General features: G+C 43.1%; 1 protein-coding gene across 20 annotated transcripts in view; it reads left to right on the plus strand.

Moving 5' to 3' along the window:
• The window catches only part of LOC116945264 (regulating synaptic membrane exocytosis protein 2-like), a 264,074-nt gene that overhangs the window by 217,410 nt on the left and 28,320 nt on the right, over positions 1–18,344 (plus strand). For all 20 annotated transcript variants that reach the window (XM_076069014.1, XM_076069015.1, XM_032959632.2 and 17 more), the window contains 3 exons: positions 2,619–2,716; positions 3,500–3,612; positions 14,293–14,441. In XM_076069014.1, the coding sequence (XP_075925129.1) occupies positions 2,619–2,716; positions 3,500–3,612; positions 14,293–14,441 (360 nt within the window). The remainder of the gene's footprint in view (positions 1–2,618; positions 2,717–3,499; positions 3,613–14,292; positions 14,442–18,344) is intronic.

Below are 18,344 nucleotides of genomic sequence, written 5' to 3' on the forward strand. Positions count from 1 at the left end.
ACCAGGCTAACTACACTAGTTACAACGCAACTGCTTCTATGGACCGGGACCAACAGCTCGGGTCCAGGTCCACGTGTTGGAGACTCGTTGAACGGAGAACGTAGACGAAGGGTTTCTTCCAGGATGAACAACAACCCTGGTCCCTCTCGTGACCCGGATTATACTCTCTACGGCGTGGCTGGCTCCGCCTTCTAGAATCCTCGGGAAGGATCTGGATCCCAACCACGTGACCACCCCTAGCCCCACACTTGGGGCCCCTTTGTAGACTTAACTGGTCACGTGTCCTCCCGGGTCAACCAGAGTGCCATGGCCTTTAGTAACCTCATCCTTCGGCCGGCACGCACACACCCTGCCCTGTAGGGTTGGCACTGCACGCCAAGCGTGGTGCCATCTCACCAAATCAATCAGCGCTCACCGTGCCCCTCTAGAGCCGGTACTACACCCACATCATTGTGGTATCCGCGATGTTGTTACACCGCACGCCTTGCCTCGCTTGGGCCGGCACTGCACATTGACATCCCGCGATGTCACTACAATTCTATAAATGCTCATTTTCTGTACAATACCCAATCGAACGATGTACAATAGACCGTGTATGGAGCAGTGACGCAATAAGAGCACTGTGCTATGAACCGAGAGACCTGAGTTCGATTCCTGGCCACAGCTCACTTCAGTGGTGACCGAATTCCAAAACTGACCCTGGAGCACCCTCCACTCCACCAGCTCGCACTGACCTGTGTGGTGCAGAATGATCGACCAACTCCACAATCCCACAACCCAACATGGCTTGGGAGATGCCTTCATCTAGCAGCGGGTAAACAGAGATCTGCAATTGCTTTGTACCACTGGGCAGTCTAGCCACCAGGGATGTGTTGCGTCTCCATTTTGAACTGGGCAAATCTGATCTATCGTTCACTGTTGATTGGCGTAAAGATTGTGAAAGGGCGTGATGCAAGTGGTATTGTTACCTCTGTGTGTGTGTGTGTCCATGGTGTATTGTAGCTTCACCCCATGTCACCGTAGTTCCGTTCATCAGATAGCAAGGTTTAGAGCACGTAGGTGTAAATGTGTCGAAACCCTCCACCACCCGACACAGCCAATGAGTAAGGGATTTGTCACGTCAACAAAACGCCAAATAGTTACTACTTCAGCCCACCGGTGTGTTGGAGAGTGGATGTAAATTCCAGCGAAACGTCGTACTCAGATTGTAAATGTTGTGGATTCACTCTCCAACACACCGGTGGGCTAACGTAGTAAGTATTTGGCATTTTGCTTACGTGACAAATCCCTTACTGATTGGCTGTGTTTGGTGGTGGAGGGTTTCGACACATCTATACTTATGCGATCTAACTCAAAAATCTTTATTATGAATAATATTAGTCGTGAAAGCCTATGTGTTAAACTGAGCACGTAGGTGCTTTATCATTCCTCATTAAATGCGTTATTATACGCCAGATTATTAAGTTTGATCATTCGGAATGATTCATTTAGATTTTCCTAATTGCAGTGAAGTGACTGGCGTGCCTAAATGTTCGCTATAATGAAGGGAATCTTAACGTTTTGCGTCCGCTCCCACTATTTAATTCCCACAATTTGCTTGGGACTGTAGATGTACACTACTTAATCCACTTCTCATTTCAATCATACCGATTGCCACCACGTGTAATTATCTTTAATAACAGCTGTCTTAAAATTATCTTTGATTCCTCGAATTCTCAGCTGGCGACGATTCAAAGCGAAACCGATTTCGACGTTATCCGTACAGTGGCTTGATACTGCTGTCGTTGTGGTGCTTGACTTGCGGTCTGGATGTTGTGAGTTAAATTCCTGGTTGGGGAGTAACATCAGCCCTTCCTACCTCTGGTGTTGATAAATGTGTCCATCACTCGGTGGGAAAACAAGACAGAAATCATTATCTTTGATCAGGTTGGCATTTCCCCCACTGTCTCGTAGCTGGAAAGAGGAGATGATTACCGCTCCATGCTCGTTTGAGATGTTAACTATCTCGCCTGGTGTACAGGAGGTTGTGGGTTCCATCCTGACCCTAGTGCCTGTATATTTGAAGTTTGCATGTTATCCCCGTGGTCACGTGGATTTTTTTCCGGGTCTTCCGGTTTTTGCCTCCACATTTAGACACCTGCGTTTAGAGTATTTGGCTGCTAGAAATTTCCACGTAATAAGCCGCTTCGTTGAGCTATCATTTGTGGCCAGGTCGCTTCTGAAAAAGAGCTATAGAGCTCAGTGGGTCGGGCAAAAGAAAAATTGTTTCTAGTTTATGGAATGGAAAACCACTTTGATTTTCAACACTGCGCTTACCTTTTGCCTAATGTCACTCCCACTGAGTTGCCGCTAGAACATTGATTCTCCATTGCCCATTCTTTTAAACCTTAATGTCAGCGTAAAAAAAAATCCATTAAATAATTCTCCCCTCGTGGCCACGACGCACGTCGGTAGTGCTTATAACATTTCTGGGCGGAGCCGGTGCCAAAGAGAGGGGGGGCAGAGAGTGCTGAATGTGAACGAGCGTAGCCAGCAGCGCCGACTGTTGTTATTATTATCATCATCATCATCGTTCGCTTGCAAGTTGCCTCACGGCTGCGTCCACTCTGTTGTCCTAGACCTCGCCTACACAGCCCGTGCCAAAGCCCTCCGTCTGGAACGCCGGCCACAACGCGGAGAGGACGCCAGCTCCCGGCAGTGCCCCCAAAGGATCGAGGTGACCACACACTGGATTCTTATCTCCCCCGACATCACGTGCTCCCCGCATAGGTTCTCGCGGCTGTTGCCCCACGGCCACCCGAGTTCAATTGCCGCTCACGGCCAACACCGGTGAGGATTGCCTGAGCCGGTCCTGGGCCTTCCCCCAGGTCGACTCAGCCTCAAACGAGTACTTGGTGCTGTGAGTAAACATCGCCACTTGGAGGACAAAGGCGGCCGGGCATGGTGTTGGCAACCCACCCTTTTCGTGTACTGTGCCTGCCTTCATAGGTGCTCACTAACAGCACTTGCCCCAACAGTCTATTCAGGCTATATGGAGGATCTTTGTGTTTTTGCCCCATGGCTTTGCCGATTTGATTCATGCGCATTGTTCGGTATAATATCTGACGTTTCGCCATGGTGTACAATGAGCATCTCGCTGGGCGGGGGGCATGGGGGGGGGGGGGGGGGGTTACGTTCGTGCAAGGAAGAATAGCATTCCGGCGTTTCGCTCCACTCGTGTGTAACGTATGTTGAACTTCTTTCACATGGTACATAGCCAACTGTGCTAATCGGAGGTGCTCCCACTTTCTGAGAGCGTCTGCACCTGCTGCCAAGCTCGTGGAGAAAAAACGTCGGACACTGTGGCCGAGCAATGAGTGGTATAACCTGAAAACATGTACGCGAGCTGTATCTTGACGTACGCAGTTTAACAATCATCAATCAGCTAAGAATGTTCTCTTCGCGCTGGCAAATGTTCCGTTTGCGTGAGCTGCTGTGTGTGTGTCTGTGCTTCCTGCAGCCACTCTGGAAGTGGAGGAGAGAACCAAGCAGATGAAGCTGAGCCTCAGCAAATACAAGCAGTCGGCCGGGTCAGGGTCCAGCCAAGAACTGGAGAGAGACGTCTACTCCAAGGTGAGGGCAGGATGTACTTATTGTTACAGTCATCAGCTGTATTCATATAGAATTAAAGCTTTCGTGACTGCATAAATTAATCGTTGTTTTTTTTTCGGTAAGTCACGTATGTATTGTTAGAGTCATCAGCTGTATTGTTACAGTCATCAGCTGTATTGTTACAGTCATCAGCTGTATTGTTATAGTCATCAGCTGTATTGTTATAGTCATAAACTGTATTGTTACAGTCATTAGCTTTATTGTTACAATCATCAGCTGTATTGTTACAGTCATCAGCTGTATTGTTACAGTCATCAGCTGTATTGTTACAGTCATCAGCTGTATTGTTACAGTCATCAGCTGTATTGTCACAGTCATCAGCTGTATTGTTACAGTCATCAGCTGTATTGTTACAGTCATCAGCTGTATTGTTACAGTCATCAGCTGTATTGTTACAGTCATCAGCTTTATTGTTATAGTCATCAGCTGTATTGTTACAGTCATCAGCTGTATTGTTATAGTTAGCAGCTTTAATGTTACAGTCATCAGCTGTATTGTTACAGTCATCAGCTTTATTGTTACAGTCATCAGCTGTATTGTTACAGTCATCAGCTGTATTGTTACAGTCATCAGCTTTATTGTTACAGTCATCAGCTGTATTGTTACAGTCATCAGCTTTATTGTTACAGTCATCAGCTGTATTGTTACAGTCATCAGCTGTATTGTTATAGTCATCAGCTGTATTGTTATAGTCATCAGCTGTATTGTTACAGTCATCAGCTTTAATGTTACAGTCATCAGCTGTATTGTTACAGTCATCAGCTGTATTGTTATAGTCATCAGCTGTATTGTTACAGTCATCAGCTGTATTGTTATAGTCATCAGCTGTATTGTTAAAGTCATCAGCTGTATTGTTACAGTCATCAGCTGTATTGTTATAGTCAGCAGCTGTATTGTCACAGTCATCAGCTTTATTGTTACAGTCATCAGCTTTATTGTTATAGTCATCAGCTGTATTGTTACAGTCATCAGCTGTATTGTTACAGTCATCAGCTTTATTGTTATAGTCATCAGCTGTATTGTTACAGTCATCAGCTGTATTTTTATAGTCATCAGCTGTATTGTTACAGTCATCAGCTGTATTGTTATAGTCATCAGCTGTATTGTTACAGTCATCAGCTGTATTGTTACAGTCATCAGCTGTATTGTTATAGTCATCAGCTGTATTGTTACAGTCATCAGCTGTATTGTTACCGTATCAGCTGTATTGTTACAGTCATCAGCTGTATTGTTACAGTCATCAGCTGTATTGTTATAGTCATCAGCTGTATTGTAATAGTCATCAGCTGTATTGTTATAGTCATCAGCTGTATTGTTACAGTCATCAGCTGTATTGTTATAGTCATCAGCTGTATTGTTACAGTCATCAGCTGTATTGTTACAGTCATCAGCTGTATTGTTACAGTCATCAGCTGTATTGTTACAGTCATCAGCTGTATTGTCACAGTCATCAGCTGTATTGTTATAGTCATCAGCTGTATTGTTACAGTCATCAGCTGTATTGTTATAGTCATCAGCTGTATTGTTATAGTCATCAGCTGTATTGTTACAGTCATCAGCTGTATTGTTACAGTCATCAGCTGTATTGTTACAGTCATCAGCTGTATTGTTACAGTCATCAGCTGTATTGTTACAGTCATCAGCTGTATTGTTATAGTCATCAGCTGTATTGTTACAGTCATCAGCTGTATTGTTACAGTCATCAGCTGTATTGTTATAGTTATCAGCTGTATTGTTACAATCATCAGCCGTATTGTTATAGTCATCAGCTGTATTGTTATAGTCATCAGCTGTATTGTTACAGTCATCAGCTGTATTGTTACAGTCATCAGCTGTATTGTTATAGTCATCAGCTGTATTGTTACAGTCATCAGCTGTATTGTTACAGTCATCAGCTGTATTGTTACAGTCATCAGCTGTATTGTTATAGTCATCAGCTGTATTGTTACAGTCATCAGCTTTATTGTTACAGTCATCAGCTTTATTGTTACAATCATCAGCTGTATTGTTACAGTCATCAGCTGTATTGTTACAGTCATCAGCTTTATTGTTACAATCATCAGCTGTATTGTTACAGTCATCAGCTGTATTGTTACAGTCATCAGCTGTATTGTTACAGTCATCAGCTGTATTGTTACAGTCATCAGCTCTATTGTTACAGTCATCAGCCGTATTGTTATAGTCATCAGCTGTATTGTTACAATCATCAGCCGTATTGTTATAGTCATCAGCTGTATTGTTATAGTCATCAGCTGTATTGTTACAGTCATCAGCTGTATTGTTACAGTCATCAGCTGTATTGTTACAGTCATCAGCTGTATTGTTACAGTCATCAGCTGTATTGTTATAGTCATCAGCTTTATTGTTACAGTCATCAGCTGTATTGTTACAGTCATCAGCTGTATTGTTATAGTCATCAGCTGTATTGTTACAGTCATCAGCTGTATTGTTATAGTCATCAGCTTTATTGTTACAGTCATCAGCTGTATTGTTACAGTCATCAGCTGTATTGTTACAGTCATCAGCTGTATTGTTACAGTCATCAGCTGTATTGTTACAGTCATCAGCTGTATTGTTACAGTCATCAGCTGTATAGTTACAGTCATCAGCTGTATTGTTATAGTCATCAGCTGTATTGTTACAGTCATCAGCTGTATTGTTACAGTCATCAGCTGTATTGTTATAGTCATCAGCTGTATTGTTACAGTCATCAGCTGTATTGTTACAGTCATCAGCTGTATTGTTACAGTCATCAGCTGTATTGTTACAGTCATCAGCTGTATAGTTACAGTCATCAGCTGTATTGTTATAGTCAGCAGCTGTATTGTTACAGTCATCAGCTGTATTGTTACAGTCATCAGCTGTATTGTTACAGTCATCAGCTGTATTGTTATAGTCATCAGCTGTATTGTTACAGTCGTCAGCTGTATTGTTACAGTCATCAGCTGTATTGTTACAGTCATCAGCTGTATTGTTACAGTCATCAGCTGTATTGTTACAGTCATCAGCTGTATTGTTACAGTCATCAGCTTTATTGTTACAGTCATCAGCTTTATTGTTACAGTCATCAGCTGTATTGTTACAGTCATCAGCTGTATTGTTACAGTCATCAGCTGTATTGTTACAGTCATCAGCTGTATTGTTACAGTCATCAGCTTTATTGTTACAGTCAGCAGCTGTATTGTTATAGTCATCAGCTGTATTGTTACAGTCATCAGCTGTATTGTTACAGTCATCAGCTGTATTGTTACAGTCATCAGCTGTATTGTTACAGTCATCAGCTGTATTGTTATAGTCATCAGCCGTATTGTCACAGTCATCAGCTTTATTGTTACAATCATCAGCTGTATTGTTACAGTCATCAGCTGTATTGTTACAGTCATCAGCTGTATTGTTACAGTCATCAGCTGTATTGTTACAGTCATCAGCTGTATTGTTACAGTCATCAGCTGTATTGTCACAGTCATCAGCTGTATTGTTACAGTCATCATCTGTATTGTTACAGTCATCAGCTGTATTGTTACAGTCATCAGCTGTATTGTTACAGTCATCAACTGTATTGTTATAGTCATCAGCTGTATTGTTACAGTCATCAGCTGTATTGTTACAGTCATCAGCTGTATTGTTATAGTCATCAGCTGTATTGTTATAGTCATCAGCTGTATTGTTACAGTCAACATCTGTATTGTTATAGTCATCAGCTGTATTGTTATAGTCATCAGCTGTATTGTTACAGTCATCAGCTGTATTGTTACAGTCATCAGCTGTATTGTTACAGTCATCAGCTGTATTGTTACAGTCATCAGCTGTATTGTTATAGTCATCAGCTGTATTGTTATAGTCATCAGCTGTATTGTTACAGTCATCAGCTGTATTGTTATAGTCATCAGCTGTATTGTTACAGTCATCAGCTGTATTGTTATAGGCATCAGCTGTATTGTTATAGTCATCAGCTGTATTGTTACAGTCATCAGCTTTATTGTTATAGTCATTAGCTGTATTGTTACAGTCATCAGCTGTATTGTTATAGTCATCAGCTGTATTGTTATCGTCATCAGCTGTATTGTTACAGTCATCAGCTGTATTGTTACAGTCATCAGCTGTATTGTTACAGTCATCAGCTGTATTGTTACAGTCATCAGCTGTATTGTTATAGTCATCAGCTGTATTGTTATAGTCATCAGCTGTATAGTTATAGTCATCAGCTGTATTGTTATAGTCATCAGCTGTATTGTTATAGTTATCAGCCGTATTGTTATAGTCATCAGCCGTATTGTTATAGTCATCAGCTGTATTGTTACAGTCATCAGCTGTATTGTTACAGTCATCAGCTGTATTGTTACAGTCATCAGCTGTATTGAAATAGTCATCAGCTGTATTGTTACAGTCATCAGCCGTATTGTTACAATCATCAGCTGTATTGAAATAGTCATCAGCTTTATTGTTACAGTCAGCATCTTTATTGTTATAGTCATCAGCTGTATTGTTACAGTCATCAGCTGTATTGTTACAGTCATCAGCTGTATTGTTACAGTCATCAGCTGTATTGTTACAGTCATCAGCTGTATTGTTACAGTCATCAGCTGTATTGTTACAGCCATCAGCTGTATTGTTACAGTCATCAGCTGTATTGTTACAGTCATCAGCTGTATTGTTACAGTCATCAGCTGTATTGTTACAGTCATCAGCTGTATTGTTATAGTCATCAGCTGTATTGTTACAGTCATCAGCTGTATTGTTACAGTCATCAGCTGTATTGTTATAGTCATCAGCTGTATTGTTACAGTCATCAGCTGTATTGTTACAGTCATCAGCCGTATTGTTACAGTCATCAGCTGTATTGTTATAGTCATCAGCTGTATTGTTACAGTCATCAGCTGTATTGTTACAGTCATCAGCTGTATTGTCACAGTCATCAGCTGTATTGTTACAGTCATCAGCTGTATTGTTACAGTCATCAGCTGTATTGTTATAGTCATCAGCCGTATTGTTACAGTCATCAGCTGTATTGTTATAGTCATCAGCTGTATTGTTATAGTCATCAGCTGTATTGTTACAGTCATCAGCTGTATTGTTACAGTCAGCAGCTTTATTGTTATAGTCATCAGCTGTATTGTTATAGTCATCAGCTGTATTGTGATAGTCAACAGCTGTATTGTTACAGTCATCAGCTGTATTGTTATAGTCATCAGCTGTATTGTTATAGTCATCAGCTGTATTGTTACAGTCATCAGCTGTATTGTTACAGTCATCAGCTGTATTGTCACAGTCATCAGCTGTATTGTTATAGTCATCAGCTGTATTGTTACAGTCATCAGCTGTATTGTTGCAGTCATCAGCTGTATTGTTACAGTCATCATCTGTATTGTTATAGTCATCAGCTGTATTGTTATAGTCATCAGCTGTATTGTTACAGTCATCAGCTGTATTGTTACAGTCATCAGCTGTATTGTTACAGTCATCAGCTGCATTGTTACAGTCATCAGGTGTATTGTTATAGTCATCAGCTTTATTGTTACAGTCATCAGGTGTATTGTTATAGTCATCAGCTGTATTGTTACAGTCATCAGGTGTATTGTTATCGTCATCAGCTGTATTGTTACAGTCATCAGGTGTATTGTTACAGCCATCAGCTGTATTGTTACAGTCATCAGGTGTATTGTTACAGTCATCAGCTGTATTGTTACAGTCATCAGCTGTATTGTTATAGTCATCAGCTGTATTGTTATAGTCATCAGCTTTATTGTTATAGTCATCAGCTGCATTGTTACAGTCATCAGCTGTATTGTTACAGTCATCAGCTTTATTGTTATAGTCATCAGCTGTATTGTTACAGTCATCAGCTGTATTGTCACAGTCATCATCTGTATTGTTACAGTCATCAGCTGTATTGTTACAGTCATCAGCTGTATTGTTACAGTCATCAGCTATATTGTTACAGTCATCAGCTGTATTGTTACAGTCATCAGCTGTATTGTTACAATCATCAGCTGTATTGTTATAGTCATCAGCTGTATTGTTATAGTCATCAGCTGTATTGTTACAGTCATCAGCTGTATTGTTATAGTCATCAGCTGTATTGTTATAGTCATCAGGTGTATTGTTATAGTCATCAGGTGTATTGTTACAGTCATCAGCTGTATTGTTACAGTCATCAGCTGTATTGTTACAGTCATCAGCTGTATTGTTACAGTCATCAGCTGTATTGTTACAGTCATCAGCTGTATTGTTATAGTCATCCACGACTGCCAGATGAAGGCCTCCCCAAGTTGCTGCCACCTTGTCACCCTGTGATCTCACAATATACTTAGCATGTGCACATGAGCTGATTACATCACGCCATCTCCACTCCGGATGTAATTTCGTTATTCTCTACACTGTGTATTATTCGATGAATTGTCATGATTTGTGATCATGATTTGATTTAGGAATCATTTTTTGTTGTTTATTTTATGGTGCCCAGCAGCATCTCTAATGGATACAGCGGTCAGTTGAGCTAATGTTGTCCAAACTATCATCATAATCTGCAGTCTTTTTATCAACCCCCAACTGGATGAAGCCTTCCACATGCCATGTTGATCATGGGGGGTTCTTAGCCATACTTCACTACCCTGGTCAGCGTGTATTGGTGAAGGGGAGCCCAGAACCAATTTGGATATCACTCACCACTGACGTTGACCATCGGCGGGAATTGAACTTAGGTTGCCGGGATCAAGTTGCACTGCCACTAACCCTTGCGCCAGCAGGAGAGAATCCATACAATGCATGCGAAGTGAAAGCAATGAACTCTCACAACCGTACGAGTGTTAACAATTATTTTATCCGTGGAGCAATGAATTGGTTTGATTTCACCATTTACCCATCCCTATGGTAAGGGACCAGTCTATCCGTGAGGATGAACCCGATAGTGGAGACGGGGTGAGAAAATTAACTCTCAACTGACTGTGAATCTCCTAAGCTACGTGCAGCACCACCCACCAAGGTTTACAATGTGTATCATATTTGCATCAACACAATGGTAACCCAATAGTATGTTAATTGGGTAAGTGATGTTAGTGAGCACCCATTGGTGCTGGCATATCTTGCGACGGTGCGGTGAAGCTTGCACCAAACCTCCCCAACCACCTTAGTCTCTCCAGTGACACCATATTACATCACGCATAAATTACAAACACTGACCACTTTCATCATGACATATGCCATTCAGCAGATATGTCTACAGAGCTCCGAAAGATTGGCGTGATTAATATGTTCCAATTGCAAGGCAATGTTAACGATAATGGTGGAGAGTTGTCATGACTTGTGCCTGTGCATCATTGCCAATTTGCACCAAGTTTTCATATGAAAATAAAGTTGCAGTCCTGCAATTGCTTGCTCATGCCACTGCTGTCACAAGAGCCTTTACTCGATGGAGCTCCAGAAAACCTGTCTCGAGGGTGATTTGGCCTATTCTTCTATGCTGCCACCGACGTCTTGGAAGAGGTGGGAGTCCCACACTTTTCCCCACCACATGCGTCCTGCTGATTGGCTAACTGTGGTTGTACCCATTTACACGTCGGGGTGGACTGGGGCGGAAGTACGAACCAGGGAACTCTGGATTGCAAGTCGAGTGTGCTAACCATTACATCACGACAGCATCCTCATATGTAAACCAGTCACGGTTAAAATGTTTAATTCAAATCTAACTAATTGGATTTAAAACATTTGTATTTCAGTAGGAGCCCGATACAGCAGCACGAACCACGATGTGGGTGGAGCGGGTACAGAAACTCTGTGGACATGGGTCTCAAACTCTGTGCTCTTAGACTTTGAGGGGGGAGGAGATTGGGCTCGCTGCCCCACCAAGTGGGGACCGCGAGCGGACTCCATGTACTTTTATTTGGTATGAAAGTCGAGGGAGTGGGGAGAAAGAAGGGAGAGAGGGGGTGGGGGAGAGCTGAATGGGGGCTAAATGGACATTTTAAAGTGCATTGTGATCAATGCACGTAGAATTGCGACTTTGTTGAGATTGTCAGTCAGGTGCACCCCTTAGTTTCACCCAAGTGAGAGCCTCTGTGAGACTCTCCATTCACTTTTTAAAAGCGTGACAAAAGCAATTTCCCAAACAAGAAAACATCTAAAATATCAAGAAACATAAGAAAATAAAAGTGACTAACAGAGGTGAATGTTTTTTTACAAACTTTATTTTTTTGCAGTCTGGAATTAGCTGGACTTGCCACATCCATCTGGACTTAGTTTGTCTTTGTGATATTGTGCTATCGTACGATTGTAGAAACACAGGGGTACAACGTTTTAGGTTCGTTACAATAGGTGCACTCTAATGCGAGTAACTTATACCGATAATCTATACTCTAAGCCAGCCTGGCAGCTTTCGAGTGGTAAATGAAGCCCTTAGATGTGTGCGTTGTGGCCTTAATGGTTCAGATGCTCTTGTGAGAGTCTATATAAGTCTGGAAGCAAACACCTTCAACGGATAAAAGAATAGTTGGTGCCATTGCAGTTATATTTGCCGATTGTGTCTGCTCCGCCGCCGCAGACTACTCGCATAGAATTCAGTCGCAGTGTGGAATGTTTCATGGGTGTTTAAAAGTTCATTAGATTGTTTACGCTTTTATTCTTCCGTGTTTGTTTCCATTGGGATTGCCAATTATTGCACGAGAGCAACTCCAGCCATTAAAAGTGAGCTAGCATTATCGGATCAAGCAGGACAAGCTAATGGCTTTAAAACACGAGTTAAGAAAGCCTTGTCTGTGATGAGTGGGGATAAAAATCGATAGTGGGAAACTCAAATGGAGGTGGCCTGATTCGTTCAAGATTGCGCGGAGAATATGTGAATTCGCTGAAATGGCCCCAGGTTTGGTTGAAAAATGATGCAGAAGGTTAGAATTACCAGTAAGCAAATGTAGTTCTCCACACTGATGAGAAATTGTCCCTTTGATGGGTTCATTGTGATGGGAAAGGTTATGGGGAATTCTATGTATGTTGAAATAATTTCGCACCATACGTAACCAACCGTGCTCAAAGGTGGTGCAGAGTTAAGTTCACCGTGTTGAGTGAACGCCAAAAATCGTCTCAAGGGTAGCGAAGAAATGTAAAGGTGCAGCCCCGATTTAATCGCTCGTTCGTGCCACTGCTGGAAGAAGGGCTTCAAATGAGTTCACCGTCGTTGTGGGCTCGATTGGTAGGTGGCGTCGTGGTGGGGTAAAGTGCGGGCACTGCCATCTCCTCCACAGGATAATATGCACGAGGATTGTAAAGGGTGTGAAAGACGTTCAATATACATACATACAAACACCACTCGGGATGAGAGGAAAGAGAGTTAATTTATTAGCATTCAATTTGAGTGTCCACCAATTAAGCAGAGAATAAGTTTTTCCTCTTTTATCTGGCAACAAAAGACATCCATTGAGAACCATCTGCAAGGCAGGCCTTGGTTACCCGCCAAAGTACCTCTTTCTCTCACTGATGCAGTCTTAGCCTTGCCAACATAAGTCTTAAATCAGGTGAGCACTTCAGAAACGTCTCACAGAACACGCCGGGTGCGGGGAATGTAATCACCCACGCGATGAAAAGTGGCAAATGGAAAGTTCACCGCATACAAGTAAGCTGTTCATCTGCCTCATGTCTGGGGAGTCATTATTTTAACTACATACGCTTACGTTGCAATCAGGAGGGAATTTTCAAATCCACAAAATGACCTCCTCCCTCAAACCAGGAGTAGGGCCAACCGGTGCACGATGCTGTGGTATGCAGTGTCTCTCGAACAAAGACGGTTACTGCATCGCGCGCTTTCGGAAGTGCTTCCGCGGCCGCCTGGAACGTTCCGGCTTCTGATATTCGGAAGCCACTGGAGATATTCACTTTAAATCTAGATTGAAAACTGATTTCTTTAGAACTGCTTTTTGTGTTCAGTTTGTTGTCCTTCCCCCGCACCTGCAATTAGCACGTTTGGTTATTTACAGTGTGAAATAAGTTAAACATACATACGTACATAGAGTCGAGGTGGAATGGTATTCAATATGAATTTGTCTTCTCGAGAACTTCATTAATCGTATGTAGTTTGTTGATGGCAGAAAAAACCTTTCCTAAATACAGCTTGTTTGCCCTCCCAATGCCCTTTGTGAACAATTTATATCAATGTCTGAAAGGGAGAATAACGCGTGTGTAATTATTCATGTCAGTTGTTGCACTGAATGTGCAAAGATCACACGTTATGAATGTTGTCATGCACTATTCGATGCATTTATTGCAACTGTAATCCCATATTTGAATCAACGAATATACGTATTGTTTCGTGCCTACAGACTGCGATTTGAACTTACAGTCTTCCAGCTGCGTCGTCGAGCAAGCTTGCCACGGTGCTATTTGGTTCCACGTACAATAGCAGATGAATGCATTTGAACTCTGGCTACCGGCGCAAGTGGACGGGTGGCTCAGCACTTTTTTTTGTCGTGTTTCATTTTGTCGACCTTCCCCTGCACGGAAGAAGATCAAAACACGTAAGAGTTCCAAGTGCATCCTTTGTCTCGTGACCACGAGCGCCGATGGCACGCGTGGGACAAAACTGGGGCCAAAGGCAACACGCATTCATGTTTTGCATGCAAGTCGTAAAATCACCGTGGGAATCTGCGTGTGTCCCAGTACCGACCCCGCCACCAGCGCAGCGCCGACAACGTGTCCACCAAGTCGTCGGACAGCGACGTGAGCGACGTGTCTGGCGTCTCCCGGACGAGCAGCACGAGCTACATGTCCGTGCAGTCGGAGAGGATCCGTGGCAGCAAGAAGATCAGGTGAGGCAAGGGGTTATCATGCTGGGGCGAGCCTCCTCCTCCCCCACTCCCCCGCCCCCCCAAACCACGGTGCCGCCAGACTTGCCCATGGGAAGGGTGGGTTCTACTGCCAGCGCGGGGGAGTCGGCAAACCAAAAATAACAATGAGGGACATTGTTTGTTCGAATTCGGTAAAAAAAAAAACTCAACATTTCAAGAGCCGCAGTACCGTGCGAATATGAAACGGTGGTCCTGCATGAATAACGTTCACGAAGCAGTTCCTTAAAGAGCCGCACGTGGCTCCAGAGCCACAGGTTACCGACCCCTGTGCCAGCGTATGCATCATGACTGGCAGCTTCAAAGATTCGCTCGTTTATGAAAGCCATGCGATGGCCTCAGGTGAGGTCGAATGGTTTTCTGCTGTGCCCCCACTGAACTTGTGAATTGAGCAGTGGTCCACAATGGCCGTTTGATAGTGACAGTGGTTTCGCAGTGGCATTTGTGAAGATGGCAGTGGTTCACGGTGGAATTTGTGAGTTTTGCAGTGTTTCACAATGGCGTTTGCGAAGGTGGCAGTGATTCACAGTGGTTTAGTCTGCATCCTCCCACAGTGCAGATCAGGTGAGGCAGGGGTTAATTTGGTGAGGAGACGCTCTCCCCACAGCTTGACTCACCACATTAAAGGGAGCTTAGCTCTCCCTGGGCTTGGCACACGGGAGACGTGTCAGCATGTGGTGGCATTTCAGATCCTCATCCGTTGCCACCCTGCAGCCTGCTCTCTCTAGAGCTTGGAAGCCAGAGCTGGATTGGGTATTGCTAACCACTCAGATGGGCAGCCACTGTGAAAATTACCACATTGTTGTGATTGAGTAGTAGGGAATTTTCAAATTTTCCCTGGCGTTAAGCCACTGGAGCAACGTAACGTTGGGGGAGATATAGTAAACTAAAAGTAAACAATTGTTTTTATTTTATGAGATAGGACCCACTGAGCTATATGGCTATTTTTTAGAAGCGACCTGGCCACAAAAGATAGCTCAACGAAGTGGCTTATCATGTGGAAATGTATAGGAGTCGAATACTCTAAACGCGTGTTTCTAAATGTGAAGGTAAAAACCGGAGGATCTGGAGAATAATCCATGCGGCCAAGATGGAGAACATGCAACTCCAAATATACAGGCATCATTGTTGGGATCAAACCCACGACCTGTATACCAGGCGAGGTAGTTAACATCTCGCTACCTTGTGAGATCAGAGCTGCTGCCTTGTGAATGAAACACCACGTTGTGGTTTTTGGCTGTGGCTCTTATGCTTTGCTGTATATGAAGCAAAGCATCAAATAAGTATGAAAACCCAGCACCTTTGTCAATAAGAATAAAACCATATATAGGCGGCATTTAGCACTATTTTTCTTATTCATATCAGTTGCCTGCAACTTCGCCTGTTATTTTTTTTTATCCTATTTCAGAGCAGTGTTATTGACATTATTACGTGTGTGCTTGTGCACAACTGCCGATGTAGTCTCGCAAAAATGTTCGTTTCAATTGAGATTTTGTTTGAGCAGTATTATGCACTGAGGCGTTTGCATGTTCTACAAGGTGTATCCCTGCGGCAATGCCTCTTTCTAAACTGAATTTTCGAGCCTGATTGAACCGCAGCATTTCCGTAGATGCCTCAGCATTGCTTCCTCAGCCCTTCGGCGTTAACGTTGAACCAAAATAATCCCAACCGTAACCTCATTTCGGCCCTGTGCACTATTGCATAATTTGGCTTATGCATTAATCTCCCGTTCATTAGACGTATCCTTTGTACGTGCATACAATCTAAATACAGTATTCCCTCGCTATTCACGAACTTGCTATCCACGATTTTGGCTCTCCACGAATCGCATCTGGAACTCTATATGGCTGCATCGAGAGAGAGAGAGAGAAAGATAATGTGATGTTTATTACACATATCCTTCATACATGCATATAATCGAAATAAGAAAGAACAATTACAATTGCGAATAATTATTTTCAACACTAAACCAATCCACTGCTGTATGAAGGCCTCTCAACACCGTTTTGGTCATGGGGGTTGTTTTACCATACTTCACCACACTGGTGACCAGTATGGCATAGCAATGAGGGGGCCTAGGACCGGTTCAGATAATGCTTGACACCGATGTCCGGGAATATAAGATAGTCGTTTGGGTTCATAGCGCGCTAACCACTGCCCCTCGGCTCCACCCAAAAAAAACTTAGCCCCTTGGGTTCATAGCGTGCTAACCACGGCCAAACGCTACCCCCAAATCAAACAAAATATTCGTGATAATTTATACCATGCGTTGTGACGGCAGAGCTCCAGAATGACGATGTCCCATTATGAGAGGAAAACCGATGCACGAGAGGGAGTAACTCCAAATTCTAGAGAGAGTAAAATAATCGACTTGCTGTGCTGCATAGTACACGCTATCTTGAGGCCCTGTAGGTAAGTCTCACCACAAGCAACATCTGCTCGACTCATCAATCGCACCTCTAAAGTGCTGGATTACAGGCGTGCGTTCACACGCTAGTCCTGTCCTATCGTATGGACATTATTGCTTTATCCTAGATTATTGCTGAATAATATACTTCTCCGTTGGTTAACAACAACAACAATAAAGATCCACTGCTTTGTCGAAATTCCTCAAAAGTGCCCGATTCCTAAAAAAAATATGTCTCGTCTGCAAACACAGCACATTCACCTCGCTATGTCTCTCCAGGTCAGGGAATAAAATAAGTGATTGCATTTCAGATGTACGCCCCTGGGAGAATGTTTAAAGCTAATAAATAACCACCCCCTCCCCTCCACGTTGGCCTCCAGACGTCCCCTTGTGGCGCTCGCTCGCTGTGTCCCTCCTCTCCGAGCGTTCAAGGAGCCGTTTGTCGCCCACAACCCAAGTTGAGCACGAGCTCCATTATTGATGAGGCCTGCATCCATGAATGTTCATTTCCACTCGTTAACAACATCCATCGGGAGCAGCGGTCGTGGCGTGCGGCCGAACTCATTTGCTAATTATTTACGTTGCTCCCGTAAGGTCCGCTTAAAACTTGTGAACATCAGATGTTGTGCATTGGAACTGCACAGTTAGATGCAGTGTCCAAGGGGAAGCAACGTTATTAATTTAGAAGATGTTCATGGTTAACAATTCCACTCGGCGCATGGGATTTCCAACCCCATCCCACCGAGTTCATTTATTCATGAATTAGCCACGTGTATGTAGGTGGACATCCCATGCATTACAAACCTTTCTGGCTTGCCGTGGAATTTGAGGTGAGGGTCACGGGTTAACACCCTCAGCCCAACACTTTGGTTGTTTTAATTCAGGAGGTCCCACTGACATTGTTTTAAAGAGGCTTTAGCAGGGACTTCAGACTTTGACATATAGTGCTTACATTGTCACATGCACACAGAAAAAAAGAAAACCTGTGATAGAAATGTATGTGTGCGATATGGCAACTCAACATATACTGGCTGTCCAGTTGAAGCAGGTTCAACTAAAGCAATTCAGTTCTGCCTCGGAGTTGACTGCGGGACATGCGCTTAGTTTGATTGGGCAACTTTTACCAGTTGTTCCGCGGATGATCGCGATAACACGTGGACTTTTTCGGCACTAAAGCTATACAATCATTTCCGTAGACATCAAAACGTGAGCACTATCTTCAGACGTTGCCATGACGTCGCCAAAAATTATGATAGGTAGGAATTGGTTATGTTTGTAATAGAACATTTTAAGGTAATAATATATCTAATTGATCTCAGTAAATACATGTCAAACAGTATGAGTAAAAATATCCCGGATTTTTTTACGTAGAGGGACAGATAAATTCACGAGATGAATTGTCTTCCTGTTTATTTTGTTATATTCTCCCTAACGATACTAATGAGTGTGTGGATGTTATA

The sequence above is a fragment of the Petromyzon marinus genome, chromosome 23 (assembly GCF_048934315.1).
Source record: "Petromyzon marinus isolate PM22_M1 ecotype Great Lakes invasive population chromosome 23, UKy_Petmar_22M1.pri1.0, whole genome shotgun sequence".
In the NCBI taxonomy this organism is placed as follows: domain Eukaryota; kingdom Metazoa; phylum Chordata; class Hyperoartia; order Petromyzontiformes; family Petromyzontidae; genus Petromyzon; species Petromyzon marinus.